We start from the raw sequence: 24,834 nt of genomic DNA on the forward strand, positions 1-24,834 counted from the left end.
AGTTCTTGAAGGAAATTAAAAGTGCTACTCCAGTGAACACACAAATGATAAGAAAGCCAAACAGCCTTCTTGCTGATAATGGAGAAAGTTTTAATGGTCTGGATAGATGATCTAAATCATGCACAACATTCTTTTAAGCCAAAGCCTAATCCAGAGCAAGACCCTAACTCTCTTTATTCCGTGAAGGCTGAGAGGAGTGAGAAAGCTGCAGAAGAAAAGTTGGGAGCTAGCAGAGGTTGGTTCATGAGGTTGGAGGAAAGAAGCCATCTCCATAGCATAAGAGTACAAGGTGAAGCAGCAAGTGCTGATGGAGAAGCTGCAGCAAATTATCCAGATCTGCCTAAGATCATTGATGAAGGGGGAACACTTCAGAACACTAAACAACAGATATTCAGTGTCAGTGAAGTAGCCTTATATTTGAAGAGTATAAGCCATCCAGGACTGTCATAGCAAAAGAGGAGAAGTCAAAGCTTGGCTTCAAAGCTTTAATGGACAGGCTGACTCTCTCATTAGGGGATAATGGAGTTGTTGACTTTTAAGTTGAAGCCAATGCTCATTTACCATTCTGAAAAACCTAGGCCTCTTAAGAATGATGCTAAATGTACCCTGCCTATTCTCTGTAAATGGAACTATAAAGCCTGGAGGACAGCACATCTGTTCATAGCATGGTTTAGTGAATATTTTAAGCCCCCTGTTGAGACCTACTGCTCAGAGACAGACTCTTTTGAAAATTACTGCCCATTGGCAATGCACCTAGTCACCCAAGAGCTCTGAAGGGGAGGTACCAAAGAAACGAATGTTGTTTTCATGCCTGCTAGCACAAGATTCATTTTGCAGCCCATGGATCAAGGAGTAATTTCAACTTTCAAGTCTTATTATTTAAGAAATACATGTTTTAAGGCTGTCGTTGCCACTGATAGTGATTCCTCTGATGGGTCTTGGCATAGTAAATTGAAAACCTAGAAAGGATTCACCATTCTAGATGCCATTAAGAACATTTGTGATTCATAGGAGGTGGTCAAAATATTGACATTAATAGGAAGGTAATGGGGGAAGTTGACTCTAACCCTTGTGGATGACTTTGAGGGGTTCAAGACTTGCATGGAGAAAGTAACTGCAGTTGTGGTAGAAATAGCAAGAGAACTTGAATTAGAAGTGGAGCCTGAAGATGGGACTGAATTGCTACACTCTCATGATCAATCTCGAATGGATGAGAAATTGCTTCTTAAGGATGAGCAAAGCAAGTGGTTTCTTGAGATGGAATCTACTCCTGGTGAAGATGCCGTGAACACTGTTGAAATAATAACATAGGATTTAGAATATTACCTAAGCCCAGTTGATAAAGCAGTGTTAGGGTTTTAAAGGACTGACTCCAATTTTGAAAGAAGTTCTACTTTGCATAAAGTGCTGTCAAATAGCATCACGTGCTAGAGAAATCTTTCATGAAAAGAAGAGTCAATAGATGCAGAAACTTCATTGTTATCTAAGAAACTGCCATTGCCACTCCATCCTTCAGTAGCCACCACCCTGATCAGTTAGTTGCCATCGGTTTTGCCATTGAGGCAAAACCCTCCACCAGCAAAAAGATGACAACTCCCTGAAGGCTCAGGTGATTGTTAGTATTCTTTAGCAATAAAGTATTTTAAAATCAAGGTCTTCCCAGTAGTTTTTTAGACATAGTATTGTTGGACTCTTACTCGACTGCATTATAGTGTCAGCATAACTTTTACATGCACTGGGAAACCAAAAAATTAATGTGACTCTCTTTTTGCAATATTAATGTTATTGTGGTGGTCTAGAACCACACCTGCAATAAGTGTGCCTGTGTTTCAGAAAGAGGGGATTTCATCCAGGGAGGAAGCACAGATCTTAGTTACCACAGGAAGCAGCTACCACCCCCACATGGAGATGCAAAAGGACAAGGTAATGAACCTGGAGCTTGGAGGAGGTACCCCACAGAGCACACACTGGCACACGCTGACATACCCCAGGCCCTCTGCGGGAGTGTTGGCATCCATGGAGCAGGTCTTCTGAGAGACTCTTTGGAACTGAGACCCTGCAGCGAGCATCTGTGTGGGCACAGATGGGCTTGCACTCTGCTCAGCCTGAGCCCCGACATCCCCTCCTTGTTTCGCCCCTGCTCTGTGCTTTCCAAGTCCTGGTTATATGGGCAAAATGGAGGCTACTGCCTCTAAATCAATAAAGAGCCATATCTCTGCCCATCTGCCCATCTGGACAATGGGGACAGTCGAGTGTCCTGCTCAGAGTTTTGCCTCCTGGTATGATTTCTCCTTACCAGTTGTTGTCAGAGACATTTCTTCATGGAGCACCTACCGTTGCTGCAGCTCATGAGGCAGCGCTGTGTGCAAGCCAAGGGCCGGTGCTCCCAAGCTGAGGGTCGGTGCTCCCAAGCTGAAGCCTGGTGCTCCTCTTAATTCGCGGTGCTGGGGAGCTTCCCAGGAGAACAGAGGCAATGCAGCGGCGCCAAGGGCAGAGGGATCTGCTGCCTCTAGTTGTGCCATCTGCGTGTGCCTCAGGACCTGCTTGAACACAATTTTGTTTGGAAGAAGTGAGATTTCCACACAATGACTGAGTGCGATGATTGAGTGTGATGATTGAGTGTGATGATTGAGTATGGCTGCTGCTTCTGTCTGTGCTTAGGGCTTGATGATCAGACCACACGCATTTTTTGATGTGCAGTGCTCAGTGTACAGCATGCCCACATGATGGAGTGGGTGGGGAAGCCAGGAGCTGTGTCCGGACAGGAGAGAAGTTACCTGCAGAAGGGACACTGCTTTCCTCCCACACCTCAGCAGCTGGCCTGTGATTCTCCTGTGGGCCCCCCAGAGGCCCCACACAGCCTGCTTGTTCACCCCTGACACTGTGGGTGCCAGTGGCCATGCAGGTCTTCACAGCCCACCATATGACATAGGTAGGTTTTGTATCATATGTTACCTCCCAGATTCAAGAAGCCCCACCAAAGTTGGCCTCGTGGTGGTGAAGATGCCCCCACCTGCTCCACATCACCGGACCTTGAAGCCCCCCCTAGCCAAGGGGAGCCGGCCTACTTCCCACCTCTGTGCACTTGTGTTGTTCGGGTATCTGAGGTGCCCGATGCTTCCTGGTCAACAGGCCCCAAGCACGTGCTGCCCTCAGTGTGCTTTCTGTCCCTGTGATTGAGGTCTTTGTGGATGAGGTCAGGCTGTATTGGTCTGGGCAGGAAGTGGAAACAGAGCAGATTAAACAGGGAAGTTTAGTATAAAGAAGTGCTAAGTGTGGTAGAAGAGTTACAGGTGTCAGATATTAAGAAACTCCCTCAGGTCACCCAGTACTGAGCAAGAACAGCCCAGGAAGGAACATCTTGGAGGGGCGCAGACCTTGGCCCACTGTGCAGCAGAGGTGGCTGCTTTGGCCAGGCTGGAGCTGGTCCACAGTCGCTGGATTGGCAGGAGGCTGCCCTCTGGAGTGCAGGTGGGGAGTGGGCGGTCACAGCTGATGGCATGCTGTGCCCTGGGAGTGCAGAGGGTGTGGGAACCCTCTGGGCTATAGGCAGGGTACAGATAGGCCCCACAGGTGCCTTCAGAAGGGAACCAGGACTGTGGCGTGGGCCCCAGGCCTCCCGGCGCTGGTGTGGGCAGGAAGCCTTGGGGTGCCAGTCTCTGAATTGAGAGGCCCATGGAAAGGCTATCACCAGGCCGAGGTGGCGGGGTCACAGAGGGACCAAGGGCCCAGTGCTGGGGCCACGCTTCCCTGCACACACTCAAAACCACTCCAGGACCATGACGTGGGAGCCCCTGCCTGTTGCAGTCTCCTTCCAGGGCCTTCGGCTGAGAACAGGGGCTCACCTCCAAGGACAGCAGCCAAACAGTCTGTGCGTTACACAGGGCACAGTCTGCAGGGCGCCTTCAGCACCTGAGGTGGCAAGTGGGTCACTGGCACAGGTGGATGGAGCCAGCCAATTTCTTGCTTAAAGAGCCAGAGAGTAAATATTTTAGGCTTTGTAGGCCATTCAGTCTCTGTCTCATATTCTTCTCTGTGTCCTTTTATGTCTCTTTAAAAATGCAGAACCACTCTTAGCTCATGGGATGCAGGCCAGATGTGCCCGATGGGCACAGCATGTTGGCCCCAGGCCTGAGTCTTGATGTAGGTCTGCAGCAGGATGTGAACAGGCACTGCTGGCCTTGCCAGGTGACAGTGAATAGCTTCAGGTGGCCCTTCAAATTGGCGGTGTGAGACCAAATTGCTAGCTCAATCTTTACATCAGAAGCCAAGGCCTGCATTCTTGTATAGATATGCTCTGTGACAACAGCATATCTGACATTCTTGTATAGATGTGCTCTGTGACAACAGCGTATCTGAAATAGCTGCAGTTGGGGTTGCCTGCCTGATTAAGTTTATGGTCGTGCACTGTCATTCTCCAAGAACCGTCTGCTGTGACACAGGCCAAACAGCTGGGTTTAGTGGGGTGTGGTAAAAGGCAGCACCCAGCATCTTTCACAGCCTCCATGGTGCTCTTAACTCTCCATCCCACCAACACTGCAGTGTTGCTTTTGCTTATTTTCACAGGTGAGGGAATGTCCGGGGCATCCCTCTGGTCCTTCCTGTCATCGTTGGCTCTGTAGCCATGGAGTGAGTGCTCTGTGGTTGTCCTGCCAATGCCAGGTCTTCCTATTCCAACACACATACAGGGACTGGAGAAATAACCGCAGGTTGGATACGCTGACCCCACTGGGCCCTCTGAGGTGGACTTGGGCCACAGCTTCTGGATCCCTTCTTGGCTGTAGACCCTGTGATGTGTTGGGTCCAGCAGGACTGGCATTGATTCAGGATCTGGGGGTAGTTCCCTCTCCCCATGGTCAGCTCTCCTATAAAATAGCCATGGGTCCTTCCCCAAGAGGACCTGGGTTCCCCTAAACCGAGGGGCTGTAGGCCTGTGAGCTGGCTTAGGTGAAGAGCTGAGAGAGGCCACGCCTCTGCACTGTGGTCATCGGGCCAGCTTTCTGTCTCTGTCCTGAGCCTTTCTGGCATGTGGAGTGGGGGCTGAGCAGCCTGCCTGCCTTTTTCTCTCTTGGCCTGTGCTGCAGCTCCATCTGGGCTAGACTGCTCTGATTGGCACATCATGCCTGCGCCCACTGTGTCTCTGGAGCTCACGGCCAGCGAGCCCCTGACACCCCCACTTCTCAGCACCCCCTTCCTGTTGGGGCAGCAGCCTGTTGTGATGCTGGCACCACCTCCTGCTGCCTCCTGGCCAGCAGAGCTTGTCAGAGGCGCGGGTGCCCCTCACCAGTGCCTCGAGGATAAGAGACTTGGTGTCATCCTTGTCTTGCTCATCAGCCTTGCCGCCTTCTGCAGTCAGTCTCTGCCCCTGCACACTCAGGCGATGCAGTCTGTACGTGGTGCCATCCCTAAGGCATTTAAAAGGCCATCGAGGAAGGTATTTTTAGGCCCAGATCTTCAGACATCCTGTCGTGCACCCCGAGGCGTACCTGCGTCAGGTGAGCGCCCAGTGAGGCTGTCGTTTGTCCTCATCCATCCTGCTCAGCTCCTGCCAGACTCAGAGATGGCTGCAGGCTCTAAAAATAGCCCCATCTTAATGTACTGCTTATGCAGCCCTGGAAGCCTCCTCCTCCTCCAGCTGGGGATCAGATTATGTCCCCCAGGCAGGGCATTGTTCGCCCTTTAGCCGGGCTGACTGGAGCTACTATTCATGCTCACAAAGGCTCTAATCTCCTTTCAATTCCTGTAAGCCTTTTGCCTGGTAATCCCTTCCAGCGGGCAGCACACCCATAGCTGTAGTTGGCGGTCACGAATATGCCTCCCTCCCTTCATTTTGCCCTGATTATCTCTTTATCTCATTAAGGGCCTTTAGCTCTTGTGTTAACATGTGAAAAGTAGGTAGTGGCATCAAATTGGCTTTAAAGACACAACTTGGAATTTTCTCTTTCAAAGCAGGGGGCTGTTATGGGAGTCAGGAGGCTCCATTCATTCTGGACATCAGTGCTAATGAGCCGTTTGAACTTGGAAAAGTCAGTGGCTTTACTGGGCCTCAGTTTCCTCATTTGTGAAATGAAGGGGCTGTGTTCATTCAGCATGATATCGGAGTTCCCTTTCAGCCTAGGTATCGTGTGGTTCTCTGACTTCTGTCGTCACAGACACGGTTTCTGTGGGCAGTGCTGCTGCAGTTTGTGCCATAGGCCTGGTTTTATGTGGCAGCCTTGAGCCCTACCCTCTGCCGGCTCCTAGTCATTGTGATATTAATTTGGCACAGGAAGTTACATTACAGAACCTCAGTTCAGGAGCGTGTGAAAAACATAGATAAAAGATGAAATGCCTCCCTGCTTATTAACAGCATTTTCCTTCTAAAGATCAGGTTTTCCTTCTTAAAAGCTCGTTAGTCTCTTTGATAGCTGCTGGATGTGTGTTGAACACTCTGTTGGGATCCACACAGCTACAGAAATCCTCAGAGTTTCAGAGCCGATGAGTGTGTCCCCATGGGTGCTTCTTCCTTAGTGCTGTTTACCTTCCATTTCATCTGCCTCTGAGGATGTGGAGTTTCTGGAGGTAGGAATGCCTACCGTATTTCCTGAGCCCCAAGCACACTCCTTATTCAGCAACGTGTGCAGCTTTGTTCATTTCTTTGGGTGACGATGCCAGAGACACCTCCTGCCTGCACACCCCTCTAATATTCTGGTCTTCCTCAGGGTGGTTTCTGGTGTTCACATACTTTATTAAGGCACTTTGAACTCACCTCGTACCCACTAGATTTTCAGACTAAATTCTAGAAGGACAATTTTATAATCTTTTGGAAATCTAAGTAAATTTTTCATACACTAGAAATTTCATTAATTTTATTTTACTTTTAGTTACCAATTTTTAGAAAAATGCATTGGGGCCAGGTGCAGTGGCTCAAGCCTGTAATCCCAGCACTTTGGGAGGCTGAGGAGGGTGGATCATGAGGTCAGGAGTTCAAGACCAGCCTGACCAACATGGAGAAACCCCGTCTCTTCTAAAAATACAAAAATTAGCTGGGCATGGTGGCGGCACCAGTAATCCCAGCTACTCAGGAAGCTGAGGCAGGAGAATCGCTTGAACCTGGGAGGTGGAGGTTGCAGTGAGCCGAGATGGTCACTCCAGTCTGGGTGACAGAGCGAGACTCGGTCTCAAAAAACAAAAACAAAAACAAAAAACAAACAAAAAAAACCTGCATTGGTTCCATAGTGTTTTGCAAAGGAATGGGGTGAGGTTGTCTTCTTGTGTCACAGGAACTCACACGTGGCTAACATAGTTGATGCTGCACCCACTGCAGTTCCCTTTTTTGATCTGTCCTGCCCCGAGGAAGCCTCTTCTGGCCCCTGCCTTTGACACTTCCTTAGCAGTGCTGGGAGCTTCCTTATTTGCCGTACACAGGAAAGTCTTTATCCATTTCTTCTGGGGCATGGCAAGCTGAAGATGATTGGGACATTCATTACGATAAGGAAGCAGCCTGCGTATCCATCAGTGCTAATGAGCCGGATGAACGGATAAAGAAACATGGTACAAATGGAGCACTGCTCAGCCCTAAGAAGGAAGGAAATCCTGCCATCCGCAGCAACAGGATGAACCTAGAGGTCTTGAGTGGAATAAACCCAGCACGGAGAGTCAGACACCCCGCAATCTCACTTACATGCAGAATCTAAAAATACTGAAGTCACAGAAGCAGAGTAGGTGATACCAGAGGCTGGCTGGAGGGCGGATGGGGAAAAGGGAGATGTTGGTGAAAGGATACAAAGTTTCAGTTAGATGGAGAAATGAGTTCTAGAGATCTATTGGATGTCTTGCTGACCACAGTTAGTAACAATGTATCATGGTAACTGAAGTTATTAGCAATGTATCATATACTTGAAAATTGTTAAGAGAGTAGATTTCAAGTGTCTTCACAACAAAAAATGATTAAGTATGTAAGGTAATGCAAATATGAATTGGCTTGACTTAGCCGTTCCACAGTGTATACACATATCAGAACGTTATGTTGTATACTATAAATATATGCATTTTTTAATTAGTTAGATAGTGAGAAAGTTAATGGTGCTGCAGCATCATTTGTTGGGGACACAGAGCCATCTGGAAATACTGGGTTCCAGGCCTCTGTGTGCTATTATTGGGGCAAGGAAACTGACAGAGGAGCTGGGTCCGGCACCGTGCTGCGTCCTGGGGAAGGCGCTGGCCGCACCGTGCCGCCTCCTGGGGAGGGCGCTGGCCGCACCGTGCCGCCTCCTGGGGAAGGTGCTGACCGCACCGTGCTGCATGCTCTTGCTGCATGAACCCGGCTCACCTAGGTGGTGCGATGTGACATGGACAGGAGATCCTGGGCCCACTCCTGCCTGTTGCATAGTGCAGTTCTGTGGCTTCTCTGATTATGTGCTATTTATAGTGGTGGGGCCGTTGGGGGGTGGTCTCTGGTCAGGGCATCAGGGCTTTGTTTTTGCAGCCAAGAAAGGCAAACTCATACTTGGACTAAGTATCAGATGAACCCCTTCCCGTTCTCAGGATGGAAGGGGCTCCAGGCATCACCTTGCCACATGCAATACTGTGGGTGGGTCTTCAATTTCTCAGTCTTTTTACTTCCAGGCTTCTAACCAGTCACCAGGCAGTTGGCCATGCCCTTGAGCGTGGGCCACTTTTTGCATGCCGCAGGGATGGCCAGAGCAGTGCTGGGAGCCCTGCCACATGATCACCGTTCTTCACAATCAGCTTTCCCTCCATGCTCTCCCAGCCCTCTCCTGAGTGTAGCCGTCTGACAGCGCCTGCCCATGTTTGGCTTATGCCCTCTCCTGAACTCATTGATCTGTAAAGCAGCTCAGATCTCTTCTCCTTCTTCAGCTAAAAGTACAGGACTCCCACATGGCCACAGGCATGAGTGCAGGGAGGGTCCGGGGCGGAGAAGTCTTGTATGGTTTGGGCACCTACCATGCAGTTTTCTGGTGCCCTCTGGTCCTGCCTGACTCTGTCCTGTGTGCATCGTCTCTGCTTTGTAGTCAATCACCGCTGGCCCTGCCCGACCCTGTGCCGTGGTGGGTATGACTGAGCTCTTCTCATGAGTGACACGTGGCACTTGGTGCCCCATGGCCAGGAGCTCCATTATCAGGACCCAGAGGCATGGTCAGAGCTGTTTATCAAAAGATGTGGTTCTGTGCTGCAGATGGCTTGGCTTGCTCCAGAACCCCGGGACCACATGGTGACTCCAACCGGGCTCTCCACAAAGTCCACGCTGCATGCTTTCTACCACCTACAACTTCCACACCAGCAGGTCTACTAGGCATCCCCAGAAGCAGGGCTGCCTCTCCCCAGCCTGATCTTGCTGTAGTGTCTTCTTGGCCTAAGCTGGCAGCCTTACCTGCTACCCCAGCATCTGGGCTGGCCCAGCCTTCCTAGGTGTGTAACGTGTCACCTCTAGAATGAAGAGGCCTGGCAGGCATTACAGCGTCTTTTCTGCTTTTGCTCTGGAGGGGAAGTCCTGGTGTCCTCAGCAGAAGTAACAGGTCATGGAATCGCCATAGCTTGTGTCTCCTGCCGTCTTGCCAAGGTCTTCTGCACGCTCCTCCTACATCGTCACTGTGATGTCATGAATGAAGTGGGTCCATGTGACATTCTGTGGGCTGCCCAGGTCTCTTTGGACTATATTATGATAGAAAATGGGAGACCAGCACAGCCCTGTGGCAAGAGTGTATACTGTTTTCCTTTGCTTGTGAATGTGGTTGGTTTCTCATCTTCTTTCTTCACTGGGATAGGACAGCATGCATTTGGCGGTCCGTGTACACACATCATGTGCCTGAGGGCCTGGGAATCTGCTCTAACAAGACTCCACGGCTGGCACCGTGGATCTGAGTGGGCTCCTGCTTTGTTGAGCTTAGAGTCATCCACAGGCATTCTCCAGGGCGCATTGGCTTTCTGCAGAAGCCAATGGTGAATTCAGCAAAGCCACACCCACTGCATATTCTTGATCCTTAAAGTAAGCACAGGTCTCTACCACTCTTTGATGGGATGGGGAGGCAGTTTCAGAGGCTTCTATGTGACCTTCCCATTAACTCCACAGGCCACAGACCCAGTATGGGTATTTCACAGACTTCCCAGTATGTCAATCCTATTTGACCTTAACAGACCCTGGAACTGCCCACTAGGTGCATCCACAGACTCAAAGGATCTACGGTAAGCCAGGCTTTGCCTAGGACTTTACTTTTTACCTGATATCCCCATGCCCCACTCGGGCCAGAGGACAGTGGGACACTTTGGGTTGCTGGACCCCTGTGCCTGTCTTTGTGTTCAGCAGACCTGGAAATGTGTGGGGATTACCCTTTGCCCAGGGAATGGCATTCAGGAAAATGGCCGTGGGTCCCTTTGGGTATGGACTGGGGTAATCATTGCAGTGTACACCTGCCCTAGGGTTGCAGGTTCCTAACTCATGGGGAATCTGACCATCTTTACAGTCAGTGGGTTCTAGCTCTGAAGCTGCCTCAAATCTGGATCTGGGTAAGGGATTGTGACTGAGTGTGGTGACTTCCCTCAGCCTTCCGCTCATTCATTCTTGTTTTCTTTTTAATATGTATGTACGTTATGTACGTTTGCACGCATGTGTGCATGTGTCAGGCAGGCAGTACTTTCCTTGCATGCCCGTCTGTTTCACCCCTAGGAATACCATCTCTATTAACTGTCTCCACAGCCCTCTGCCAGTTGAGCTTCCTTGGCCGGCACTCTGGTCTTGTTGGTCATTATGGTAATCGCCACCCCCTGACTTCTGGCAGTTACATACCATCACCGACCACATTTACTTGGGGCTGGGTTTAACTGCCCAAGTCAGAAAGCTGGACAAGGCTTATTATCAACAAGCCAAGCTTTGTGACAGCTTCTTTCAGGAGTGGAATTATTGGGTCATCTGGTAAGTGAATGTTCAACTGCAAAAGTGTTTTCCAAAATGTGTGTGCTGTTTTACACTCTTTTTTAACAATCTGTGAGAGATCCAGTTACTGTACATCTTTGCCAATACTTGCTATTGTTGGTCTTTTTTAAATGAAAATTTCACCACTCTAGTAAGATGTGTGGTGATTCTCACTTGGTTTCACTTTGCCTCCTTGCAATTATTAATAATGTTGAGCATCTTTTCTGGTGCTTGTTGACCATTCATATGTTTTCTTTTGTGAAGTGTCTGATTTGGTGTAAGGTACATTTAAAAAAATTGGGTTGTTTCATTATTAAGCTGTGGGAGGTCTTTATATATATTCTGGATACAGGCCCTTTGTCAGATATATGTATTATAAATATCTCCCCCTGGTCTGTCTTTTCTTTTCTTTTGTTTTCTTTCTTCCTTTCCTTCCTTTCTTTCCTTTCCTTTCTTTTCTTTCTTTTCTTCTTTCCTTCCCTCCCTCCCTCCCTCCCTTCCTCCCTCCCTCCCTTCCTTCCTTCATTTTTTGAGATGGAGTCTGGCTCTGTTGCCCAGGCTGTAGTGCAGTGGCACAATCTTAGCTCACTGCAACCTCCACCTCCCAGATTCAAGCAATTCTCTTGCTTCAGCCTCCCGAGTAGCTGGGATTATAGGCACCCACCACCATGCCCAGCTAATTTTTGTATTTTTAGTAGAGACGGGGTTTCACCATGTTGGCCAGGCTGCTCTCAAACTCCTGACCTCGTGATCCGCCTGCCTCAGCCTCCCAAAGTGCTGGGATTACAGGTGTGAGCCACCATGCCCAGCCAGTGCTTCATTTCTTTAATAGTGTCTTTCTAAATGCAGAGTTTTTCATTTTGATTTTAAAGAAGTTTTAAATTTTGATGAAGTCCAATTAATAGGGTCTTTTGGTGAATAGAAGTTCTTAATGTTAATAGATTCTATGTTATTAGTCTTTTTCTGTATGATCCAGCTTTTTTTTCCTGCCATTTAAGGAATCTTTGCTTGTCCCAAGGCCGAGAAGATATTCTACTATGTATTCTTGAAAAGATTTGTATTATTTTATCTTTACATCTTTATCACCAGTCTATCTGGAATTGGTTTTTGAGTATGTTATGAGGTAGAATACAAGTTTATTTTATTTCATACAGATATACAATTGGTCCAGCATCGTTTATTGAAAAGACCATCCTTTCTCTACTCAGAGTGTTTTTTTTTGTAGTAAATCAAGTGACCATCTTTCTAAGGGTCTGTTTCTTTCCAGCTTCCAAAACTTCATTGCTCTTCTATCCTTGTGGGTTTATGTTTTTAAAAGAAAATAGAAACAAAAACCCTTCTTTGTTACAACATTAGAAAGGTTTTAGAATGGAGTAAAAGTTGAAGTGAGTCTAGATTCTCTTGTCTATATTTTCTTGGAGCTTCCTCCATTGCCTTCTGTACTCTATGAAGTTGATGGACTGTGGGGAGGGAGGTGAATAGTGCTAGATGAACCGGATATGTGGAAACTTCATTGTCCAGCTGGTCACTTAAATGTCATATCTGGTGTAGACTTTGAAGGGAGGTAGCTTACCTGAGAGTGGAAAATCTTATTTCACCTGCACCACTTTTGCTTTATTGAGGGCAACGTGGATATAGTTAAGGAGTTTGGTGAGCTGGCGTTTACAGGAAAGTCACTTTCTTTACATCTGAACAGAATTCTCCAAAGAAGGAACTTGTTGGGGATGTTGGGAGGGAGTGTCTGCTGTTAGTCATTTCTTCCACAGAACAGCTGTTTTTCCTATTCCCTGCCTTTGTCATCTTGTGTATTTCATTCATTTTGAAGTGCAGCCACAATTTAGTGCTCACCATTATTAGTTCTATCACTTGTAAGATTAGACATGTATTTTTCTGCCATGGAGAAAGATTAAGATAATCTACACCTCTGTTGGGTTAGTGTGTGCTAGTGGGTTAGGCATTCATTTTTTCTTTCCTACTCCAATTGCCAACTTTCTCTTTGGTTATTTTCGTGTGTCCAGGAGTGCCATTGCCAATCTCATGGGCTCTACAGAAAGACCGTGTAACTGAAAATTTCAGCAAATAAATAAAATAAAATAAAATAAAATTCTCATGTGGACAGAACTGTCTGTACACTCCATTTTTGTAAAGTTGGAAATGTTAACATTGTATGAATATATGACGAAGGAGTTTTTTTTCTTTAAGCCACAATTGCATGTTCTTTTAGACCCAACATGGTATATAAAATGGGCACTGAATTTGGAATCAGAAAATCCTGGTTGAAATCTTAATCTTTTAACTTCTTATGATTCGATCATGGTTAACAATGGTATTAATAATATTCACAAAGCTAGATATTTTGTCATTGAGTTCGTTGCTGTATTTCTCGACGGTTGATTAGTTGATATTGAGATCGCAGGAGCATCATCACCAGTAAGTGATACATTTTCGGTTGTAACACAAGGTCATTGTTATTTTGTAACGCCATACTGCTTTTCTTCTTGTACTACCCATGGGTTTTTTTTTTATGTTCTAACACAATATATAATATTTTTATATTCTTCACTTGATATCAATTGATGATTTAATGTTGAATCCTGTTTGCTATCTTATGATTATTCATTAAAGGCCATCTTTAAAAGGGAGAAGTGTTTAGCACATATTCAATTTAAAACTAAATGGAAAGCAAATTCTGAAAGGATTTATGTTCAAGAATTCAATGTTAAATCTAATTTTTAAAAAATTTATCATATTGAGAAATTTTCTAGAGAGTCAGAGACCTAGAGCTAGGCACCTTCCTTGAAAACAAGTGACCCCAGTCTTTCTAATGCAGGTTGAGTCTCTATCCACAAAGTGGCTTTTCTAGGTACTCTAGATTTCCTGGAGCATCTTAAAAATAAAGAGTATCAAGACTCAGGGAGACCGAGCAGCCACCAGCAGGACTGTGTAAGGATGGGACTCTCATTTCTAGAAGAGGCTGTATTGATGGTGACATGACCAAGCTGGGCTGCCACCTGCTGCCCACCAGGGCTCCAGGCCTCAGCATGTGAGGCCTCTGAATGGCATTACCTTCCGGTCCCAGATACCATCACTTTAGGTAAACTGAGGCAGAATAACATGAGTGACAGGATTTCCAAATGGAATATTGCTCAGTGTGCTTAATAGTCATTTAAGGTGATCTCATACAGCTATGAAGAGAAAACCCATTTAATGCCAACCTTAGACACCAGCTGCGTGCGTGGTGATTATATCTTTAGTCCCCCATTTTGCTCCCTTTTTTGAAGAACTATTGAAGAAGAACGGAAGGAAATCGATTTTGAGGAAATTAAATTTTCTTTTGAAACAGCATGATGGTTTTTAAAACAAAGAGAAAGCGGGGAACAGGATGCTGATTATGAACCGTGCCGGGTTCTGCCTGCCGACTCAGGCTGTGCTTCTCCCTGCTCCGTCTTTGCTGCCTGCAATTGTAAATATTTTAAAGAGCAGATGTGCCCTGCTTGTGGATTTGTGTGAATGTGCGTGTGCTGTCTGCAGAATGCGGGGCACACCGTGCTCTGTTGACATTATCCATTATGCTCTGTTGCTCAGCTTCAGACAGCAAAGTCCTGACATGTGCAGCCGTGTGGAGGATGCCGAAGGAATTGGAATCAGGCAGCCACGAGTCCCCTGATGATTCATCCAGCACTGCGCAGACCCTGGAGCTGCTCTGTCACCTTGACAACACAGCCCATGGCAACATGGCCTGGTAGGATTTTGCATATTTCATGCGCCCAGAACGAGCCTGCAGGTTGGCCAGGTGCAGGAGCGTGTGCAGATTCCTTTGCAGGAGCCACTGTCCATGCCTCGAAAACGCTCCTTTCTTTCAAAAAGCTGCTAGAATTTGATTTTTAATTTTAGTCCCTGTGTTTTCTAGATTAGCCGCATTGACAGAAATGTAGCCAGCGAGCCTGCATCCCCTCTTTCTCCTCTTCATCTAAGAGGAGTGTTGCCTGCGGGGACCTGCCAGAGTGTAAAGGGTCGGGCACTGCCCTGCCCTTGAGTGCTGTGTGGCTTTTCAGCTTGGTCAGTGTGCGTTTATTCACACTCGCACGGCAATTATTTACCACTTCAGGTTGCAGGCTTACAATCCCTTCCTCCTGTGGACAAAGCATGAATGCGCGGTGTGCGCGTGGGGCTGCGTGCCCGAGCCCGCCCCCGTCCGGCATGTGGCTCCCTGACCAGTCGCTGCTTCATGAGCTTGGAGGCCTGGCTGTGTGCACCCACTGGTCATTCCCAGGGACCTCTCCACAGCAGTCACAGCTGCTCTCTGAAGGCCCTGTATTTTCTAAAGGAGATTGCGGTGGCATACTGTTGTTATGAGTGTTTACAATAACGATAGTGATTGTTTTACTTAATGCATTAACACATACACATGTGCATGCGTGTCTGCAAGAGACAAATCATTTGTACAGTGACTTCTGTCTACTTAGTTATACCAATGAAATAAATTTAATACAACAAATACTTATTAAACACCTGCTAGCTACACAAACCCTACCAGGCTCCAGGGACACCAAGGTGACAAGTTAGAGGACCCGGCCTCCGAGAGTCATGATCTCCACGGGGAGACCCAGGGTGTACACAACTAACTGTGGCTGGGCCAGCCATGGCGTACCCTGAAATCATTACGAACTGTACGCTGTGGCCCCGGAGGGAGCAGGCACTTATTGTTATTAGAGGAATAGAAGAGGGATTCGCTTACGAGATGGTGTTTGGAATGGGGACTGAGGACCAACTCAGGTTTCCCTCGTTGGGTATGGAGGAGAGCAGTGCTGCGGGTCAGGCAGTCTGTGGCTCCGGCTGCTCTCTGTATCAGTTTGTGGTGGAATTATTTTTATACTTGCTGTGCTTCTACCACGTTGGTGGATGTTTCTTCTTAGCAGGTGCTCTGAGTAGTAAAATCACAGCCAGTCTTGCATAGTAAGGGGAGGCAGATGAAGAGTCCCAAAGTCCCCAGGAGTGATTGCCACTGCTTGTCACTCCCTGCCCGAATGCATGATCTCTGTGCAAACCACACAGCACTGTTACGAGTTCCACATTTCAAATGATCGTCACATCCCCAGCAAATAGACATTTGTGCGCATGTGTGTGATGCGCACATGCACATGTGCACACGTTTGTGCTTGTGTCTGTGCACACATGTACGTGTGCACATGTGTATGTGTTAATGTGTGTACACGTTGCAGGAGACACCGGCACCAGGGAGCAGACGAGTGAGACTCTGTGCGGGTCAGCGGTCGTGTTAGGGAGGTGAGCATGTGTACGGGGATGGCAGTCCTGCTGGGATGTGCAGAGACAGGTGAGCTCAGAAAAGGGACCTTGGCCCTGCCTGGGGACAAGGAGCTGTCAGACTGCTTCTCAACTTCCCACCTTGTGCAGGCATTATCCCATACACTGTACGCAAAGACAGGCCATGTGGGTGTGTGTCGTGGGGAACTGATTATTAGATTGTAATGTTAAATTGCATCATACGTACATAGACTTATGAAAATAGTTGTTGAAGACGGGGTGCAGTGGCTCACACCTGTAATCCCAGCACTTTGGGAGGCCAAGGTGGGTGGATCACCTGAGGTCAGGAGTTCGAGACCAGCTTGGCCAACATGGCGAAACCTCATCTCTGCTAAAAATACAAAAATTAGCCAGGTGTGGTGGCACGTGCCTGTAGTCCCAGCTATTTGGGCAGCTGAGGCAGAAGAATCACTTGAATCTGGGAGGCGGAGGTTGCAGTGAGCTGAGATCAGGCTACTGCACTCCAGCCTGGGTGAGAGAGTGAGACTCCGTCTAAAAAAAAAAAAAGAAATTGTTGATATTAAACAGGCAAATTCAACTATCCTCAGATCTACCTTGGAATGCCATTTGCTCTGATTTTGCCTCTATTGTTCAAAGTATTGCTTGAATTCCATTTTGTTATCCAATATATTATTGCATATTCTTTTTTCTCTTAAGCTTTTTATTTTGAGGTTGTAAATTCACATGTAGTTATAGGAATAACAGAGAGATCCTGTGTATCCTTCAGCCAGTTTTCCCCAATAGTAACATTGCATAACTATGGTACTGTATCACAAACAGGAAACTGGCATTGATACAGCCCACTGAACTTACACAGATTCCACCTGTTTATATGCATTTGTGTGTGTACATTGACTTCTGTGCCATTTATTGTGTGTGTGGGTTCGTGTAGCCACCACCAGAGTCAAGACACAGAACAACTCCAACCCTGGGTCCTTTGTGCTACCTTATATTTATAGCCACAGCCACCTCCCTTCTGCCTCCAAGGCCTTAGCCCCTGGCCACCCTGAATCTGTACTCTGTCTCTATATTGTTATTTGGAGAAGGTTCTATAAATGGAGTCACACACAGTGTAACCTTTGATAACTGATGTTCTTTACTCAGCTTGATTCCCTGGAGGTTGAGTTGCTGCTTCATTTTCAAGTTTGGGTTCCAGCCACCATGTGTGCCAGTCAGTGGCCGGTTCCTTTTTGCTGTCGCGGGATATTCCATGGCATGACGCACCACGGTTTGTTAAGCACTTACCTATTGACGCTCATCTGGGTTTTTCCTTGTTTTTGGCGATTATGACTGTAGTTGTGGTAAATACTGACGAACAGGCTTTTGTATGAACAGGAAGTTTTATTTCTCTCGGCTCAGTTAGTTTTGTACAGAGCCGCTGCACATGTGATGCCATGAGACAGCGTGAGGGCCCCTCCTCTCTGCGTCCTCCCCAGCCCTTGGTGTCATCATGCATGTTCTTTTAAGTGTCTTCCATGGTGTGAAAGTGTTATGATTAGATAGGGAATTTGATTTGGGGGAACGTCGGTCTGGTGAATACAGCACCGGTGAAGGCTGCCCTTTGGGGTCAGGCTCCAGGTGCTTGGTGGTGGTTTTGTTTGCCTCCTTTTGGCATGTAATTGGCACCAAGAAAAGCTCCAGGAGACGTTTACTGCACAAAGCTTCAGGCCACCCGGGAGTGCCCGAGAATGCCACACGGTTCCCCACACTTACGTCGCTACCACTCCAGCCGCCATCACGCCTGCCATGGGTGCGCCCTGCAGACTAGAGGTGTGCCCCATACCCCAGGGAATGGTGTTAGGGGCTCCTGTCCTCCTGGCCATTTCAGCTTTTGCCTGTCTGGAGCAATCTGATGTCCTAATTTCAGTCACCCCTCCTGTGTCTGTTTTAGCCCTCCAACAGAGGCTGAACAGAGCACCTCACCAGTCACCTTTAGCTCCTGCTAGTGGGAACAGTGAAGGTAAGGAAGGAACTTATAGAGCCTTGTGACCCGGTGTGCCTCCTGGAACACTAATCAGACATGCTCCAGAGCCAGGCAGCCTATGGAAGCAGACAGAAACTGGCCGGGAAGTACTGAGTCTGGTTTCTCGTCCTCACCCGCTCCTCGGGAGCAATAGGGTCTTTAGGAAGTCACTCATTTCCGTAGCTCAAACCTTCTTCCCTGAAACGGAGATGAGGTTGCTCAGCTGATGGTTGTGTGGCAGGGCGTCTACATGGTGTCCACCAAGAGTCCAATTCTGTAAAATATTTGAAGAGATTTATTCTGAGCCGAGTATGAGTGACTGTGGCCCGTGACACAACCCTCAGGAGGTCCTGGGAACATGTGCCCAAGGTGGTCGGGGTGCAGCTTGGTTTTATACATTTTAGGGAGGCATGAGACATCAATCAAATACATTTAAGAAATACATGGGTTTGGTCCAGAAAGGGGGGACAACTCGAAGCGGGAGGCTTCCAGACTGTAGGTAAATTTAAACATTTTCTGGTTAACAATTGGTTGAATTTGTCTAAAGACCTGAGATCAATTGAAAGGGATGTCTGGGTTAAGAAAAAGGACTGTGGAGACTCAAGTTCTTATTTGCAGAGGAACCTTCAGGTAGCAGCTTCCGAGAGAATAGGCTATAAAATGTTTCCTATCAGACTTGAAGCCTGTGTCGATGTTGATGCTGGAGAGGTAGAATGAGGCACATCCGATCCCCACTTCCCATCATGGCCTGAAACAGTCTTTCGGGTTAAATTTTAAAAGAGCCCTGGCTGGGGAGGAAGTCCATTCAGATGGGTGGGGTTCCTAGAATTTTTTATTTCTGGTTTACAGTGGAAATGTGTCCCTTACTATATTTGCTAAGGAAGATCCTAAAAACAAGGCAGTGCCGGAGTTCCAGTAAGGGCCCCTCAGGTCCCCGCCAGCCCTGGTGCTCTGCAGCTCTGCCCGGCAGGGATGGAGCCCCTGGGCTGGGCTTAGAGGAGCTGCCCCATCACCAGCACCACTTAGATGCTCCTGTCTCAGCCTCGCCTGGTTAACCCTTCCCTCTCAAGTCACCATGCTCCACCCAACCCCGTGATTTCTTATCATTTTGCCTAATTTTTGTTGTTGTTGTTGTTTTTTTGAGACAGAATGTACTGCTGTCACCCAGGCTGGAGTGCAGTGGCATGATCTCAGCTCACTGCAACCTCTGTCTCCTGGGTTCAAGCAATTCTCCTGCCTCAGCCTCCCGAGTAGCTGGGATTACAGGCACCCACTACCACGCCCAGCTAATTTTTATATTTTTAGTAGAGACGGAGTTTCACCACATTGGCCAGGCTGATCTCGAATTCCTGACCTCAAGTGATCTGCCCACCTCAGCCTCCCGAAGTGCTGGAATTACAGGTGTGAGCCGTTGCACGCGGCCCATTTTGCCCAATTTTATCTTTTTCTTCATAGGAGTTGCCACTGCTCAGTACTCCCGTCTCTGTTCTCACTCACGTATGGTGTTCTCTGTGGATGCTGAGCTTCTGCAGAAGCTGCTGACTTTTGTCAGGTCCGAGGCTGTGTTCTCAGCACCAAGGACAGCACAGGGCAGACACTCCGCGTATTTGAGTGAGAAAATGAATGCTTTGCAACAACCATATCGTATCGAACCGTTCTATGAACCAGGCCCCTTTGCTAGGGCTTTGCATGCATTACCTCACTCGTGCAAATTCTGTAAAGTAGGGACTGTTCTTTCCCATGGCCCCGAGAGATTAAGGTAAAGGTATCTGGAATTACTCACTCCTACAGAGGGAATATTCAGGATTCATAGCCAGGAGGTCTCGCCCCAGAACTCCAGAAACACTGGGATCACCTCCCTGCTGAATGAACGGAAGGAGCCATTTGTGTTCATTACAGTGCGATTATGAAGTTGTTTCTGTTCCTAGGAATGTGAATGTATCTTCATGAGAGTAAGCATTGAGGATGTTTCAGTATTTCTAGCTGGTCCTTTTGGTTGATAAACATCAATAAAGTATGCTGTATATGGGAATTATGCATTTGGAAAATAACCAAATGCCCTTCTTTTCTAACCTGCTTTCCCCTCTCTACCTCTGGTTTGCTTCTTCATCAGCTGTAGTGACTTGTGGGAGAGATGGTGGACTTCCAGGTAGCAGACCTAGGGTGGAGGGCTCTCGTTTCAGATTTGCAGGTAGTTATTTGTAGCGTTCTAACTTTGGGCAAGTCATTTCTGTTGAGGCCTTGTTCCCTTGTGTGTGGAGTAGGGGTGGTTGTGGGGCCTCTGATTCTTTCCGGTTCTACCTTTATTAGATGTAGAGGACATTTATTTATTTGTTTATTAGATGTAGAGTCTACATTTATTGACTCTTGCTCAGTGCCACATAAGTTTGTTTTTAATGAATCAAAAATAAATTACAGACCCTCTTCCCACCCTCCCTTTAGCCTCACAGTGGCTGACGCCCCTGCTACTCCAGCCAAGGCAGGCTGCCTCAGGAGTAGGAACTTACAGAGGGCACGGCCACAGTCTTCTCGCTGAAAAGGACTTTGGAAATCATTCAGATGAGTTCCCTCTGTGGATGAAGTCAGTTCAGCAGACCGCTGGCTGCCTGGGTGGAACTGGACTGAACACTCCCTTGGGGGTGCTTTTATCAAATTATGCCCATCTGGTGTGATGTTTTAACTATTTTTCAGTATATCTCACACTGTTATATTTTATTTTATGTGTGTTAGCTGCCTCTGTTGGTCTGTTTGCATTACTATAAAGGAATACTGAGACTGGGTAATTTATTAAAAAAAAAAAAAAAGAGGTTTATTTGGCTTAGGGTTCTGCAGGCTATATAAGCATGGTACCAGCATCTGCTCTTGGTGAGGCTTTAGGAAACTTACAACCATTGTGGAAGGTGAAGGGGGAGCCAGGATGTCACATGTTAGGAGAGAGAAGCAGTTGCCAGACTCTTTTAAACAAGCAAATCTTGTGGGAACTAACAGCGAGAAGACTCAGTCATCACCAAGGGACGGGTGCTAAGCCTTTCAGGAGGGATCCACCCCTGTGATCCAGTACCTCCCACTAGGCCATGCCTCCAACATTGGGATCACATTTCCACATGAGATTTGGAGGGGACTAACATTCAAACCATATCATTCTGCCTCTGCCCTCAAAGAGCTCATGTCCTTCTCACATCGCAAAATTCAATCATCCCTTTCCAGTAGTCCCCCAAGGTCTTAACTTGTTCCACCCCAACTCAAAAATCCAAAGTCTCATTTGAGACTCAAGGTATGGGCTGTAAAATGAAAACCAAGTTATTTACTTTCAAATTACAATGGGGGTGCAGGCATTAGGTAAACATTTTCATTCCAAAAGGAAGAAATCAGCCAAAACAAAGGGGCAGCGGGCCCCATGCACGTCTGAAACCTGGCAGGAAAGGCATTAAATATTAAAGCTCCAACACTGACTCCATGTCCTATGTCCAGGGCACACTGGTGTGAGGATTGGGCTCCCAAAACCCTGGCCAGCTGTCCCCATGGCTGCCTGCATAGGTTGGAGTTGAGTGCTTTTGGCTTTTCCAGGCTCAGGATGCAAGCTGCCTCTGGCTCTACCATTCTTGGGCCTGGAGGGCAGCAGGTTCCTTCCTACAGCTCCACTAGGCAGTGTCCTAATGGGGACTCTGTGGGGGCTTCAACCTCACATTTCCCCTAAGCATTACCCTGGTACAGTCTCTCTGCAGTGGCTCCACCCCTGTGGCAGTCTTCTGCCTGGGCACCCAGGCTTTCCCATGTATCCCATGAAATCTAGGGGAAGCTGCCAAGCTTCTTTCACTCCTGCATTCTGTGTACCCACAGACTTAGCACCATGTGGAAGTTGCCAGGGCATATAGCTTGCACCCGCTGGAACTGTACCTGTGGCCCCTTTGAGCCATGACTGGAGCTAGATGCAGGGAGCAGTGTCCTGAGGCTGCACAAGGAAGTGGGGCCCTGGGCCTGGCCTTGGAAACCATTCTTTCCTCCTGGGCCTTTGGACCTTGGATGGGAGGGGCTTTCCCCCTCCCAAAATGCCTGAGATGCCTTCAAGGCCTTTTTCCCATTGTCTTGACTATTAGTGCTTGGTTCCTTTTAGTCATGCAAATCTCTCTAGTAAGTGGTTGCTCCACAGCCCTCTTGGATTCTTCCCCTGAAAATCCTCTTTGCTTCTTTTCTACATGGCCAGGTTGTGACTTTTCCAAACATTTATGCTTTGTTTCCCTTCTAAACATAAATACCAACTTTAAGTCATTTATTTGCTCCTGTATCTGATTGTAGGCTGTTAGAAGCAGCCAGGCTACCTCTTGAATACATTGCTTCAAGAAATATCTTCTGCCAGATACTCTAGGTCATTTCTTTTAAGTTCAGACTTCCACAGATTCCCAGGGAATGGACACAATGCAGCCAAGGTCTTTGCTAAGGCATTAACAAGGGTGACCTTTGCTCCAGTTTCAAATAGCTTCCTCATTTCCATCTGAGACCTCATCAGGCCTTCACTGTCCATATTTCTATGAGCATTTTGGCTACAATCACTTAATAAGTCTCTAAGAAATTCCAAACTTTTTCTCATCTTCCTTTCTTTTTCTGAGCCCTCCAAATTCCTTCAACTTCTGCTCGTTACCCAGTCTCAAAGCTGCTTCCACATTTTCAAGCATCTTCGTAGCAATGCTCCCCTCCTCAGTAGCTATTTAATGTGTTGGTCCATTTTTGTATTGCTATAAGGAAATACATGAGACTGAGTAATTTATAAAAATAGAGGTTTATTTGGCTAACAGTTCCACGGGCTGGACAGGAAGCATGGCAGCAGCATCTGCTGCTGGTGATTCTTTAGGAAACTTACAATCATGGTGGAAGGTGAAGAAGGCACAGTGCATCACATGGTGAGAATCGGAGCAAGAGAGAGAATGGGGAAGTCCCAGACTCTTTATTTTTAATTTAATTCAGTTTTTTCTTTTTTTTAGACAGTCTCACTTCGTCACCCAGTCTGGAGTGCCATGGTGCCATCTTGGCTCACTGCAACCTCTGCCTCCACCTTCCAGTATAAGTGATTCTCCTGCCTCAGCCCCCTGAGTAGCTGGGATTACAGGTGCCCACCACCACGCCCGGCTAGTTTTTTTGTTTTTTTGTTTTTCTTTTTTGAGACGGAGTCTTGGTCTGTCACCCAGGCTGGAGTGCAGTGGTGCAGACTCGGCTCACTGCAGCCTCTTCCACCAGGGTTCCAGTGATTGTCCTGCCTCAGCCTCCTGGGTAGCTGGGATTACAGGCACCCGCCACCATGCCTGGCTAATTTTTGTACTTTTAGTAGAGACAGGGTTTCGCCATGTTGGCCAGGCTGGTCTCGAACTCCTGACCTCAGGTGATCCACCCGCTTTGGCCTCCCAAAGTGCTAGGATTACAGATGTGCGTCACCACACCCAGCCCACGCCCAGCTAGTTTGTGTTTTTAGTAGAGATGGGGTTTCACCATGTTGGTCAGGCTGGTCTTGAACTCCTGATCTCAGGTGATCCACCTACCTCGGCCTTCCAAAGTTCTGGGATTATAGGCGTGAAATACCACGCCCGACCCCCAGACTCTTTTAAACATCCAGATTGTGTATGAACTAACTGAGCGAGAACTCACTCACCACCAAGAGGATGCTGCTAGGCTATTCATGAGGGATCCACCCCCATGCCCAAATACCTCCCAGCAGGCCCCACCTCCAACGTTGGAGATCACATTGCAACATGACATGTGGAGGGGACAAACATCTCAACTATGTCGCTGCCTTAAATTCTTTCTGGAAAAGATGGGCTATAGATAAATAAGAAGGATTAATAAAATTCTATCCTTTGACTGTTACAGAAATTGAGGCTAAATGAGATGAATACCAGTGTCACCCTTATAATTGATAATACATTTTTACTTTCCAAGAGTAGATAAGAAAGGTTTCTTTAGGACACCTTTTAAAAATATTGTGTATGGTTATTCTTCTATTAAAGGATTAGGTTTCTCCCTGAGTCAATGATTAAACTGATAGCTAAATGCATCTCATCAACATATAGAGTGTACATATTGATAGTGAATAATGAGCAATTGACTGTGGACCCACCACATCCTCTAATGCTTCCCAGCACTTTACACCTACCCAGCTCATGTTTACACCAGTGCCTTTCGGAGCCCTGATAAAGGGGAGGTTTCCTGGAACTCTGCAGGTAAGAGCAGGAAGGAGGTAATTATCTTCTGCAAGTACTGTTCTCTTGTGTCGGCTTGCTGTGAAGTTGGGATGTGGTGTCTCCACAATGCATCATCATCACCATTGGTTCGATGGCTGATTAGCCACAACAGGGTAATTTTATGGTTTTCCATCTCCCTTTGATGATAAAGAGGCTCTCCAGCTGTTCAAGAGTTATGCACCTTCACTGTAGATTAATGCTCCCTGCCGGCTAGTGGAAGCAACGTCAAAATAATGGAAACCTCGGTGCATTCTTGTTGTGCTCCGTTTCCCAAGTGGTATATCAAGGGTCGTCCTAGAAATCGCCTTGTTTCTTGGATGATGAAAATCTCCTTTAAAGGCAAAATTACTAGAATCCATAATAAGAAGCTTTTGAGGGATGGGAGTGAAGTGAATGACAGCTGC

At 47.3% G+C, this 24,834-nt stretch overlaps 1 protein-coding gene across 3 annotated transcripts in view; it reads left to right on the top strand.

The window, feature by feature from the left end:
- EIPR1 (EARP complex and GARP complex interacting protein 1) overlaps positions 1 to 24,834 on the top strand; it is a 192,774-nt gene that overhangs the window by 94,747 nt on the left and 73,193 nt on the right. For all 3 annotated transcript variants that reach the window (XM_054476590.2, XM_054476591.2, XM_063649006.1), the window contains one exon: positions 14,498 to 14,654. In XM_054476590.2, the coding sequence (XP_054332565.1) occupies positions 14,498 to 14,654 (157 nt within the window). The remainder of the gene's footprint in view (positions 1 to 14,497; positions 14,655 to 24,834) is intronic.

The sequence above is a fragment of the Pongo pygmaeus genome, chromosome 12 (genome assembly GCF_028885625.2).
Source record: "Pongo pygmaeus isolate AG05252 chromosome 12, NHGRI_mPonPyg2-v2.0_pri, whole genome shotgun sequence".
NCBI classification, from domain to species: Eukaryota; Metazoa; Chordata; class Mammalia; order Primates; family Hominidae; genus Pongo; species Pongo pygmaeus.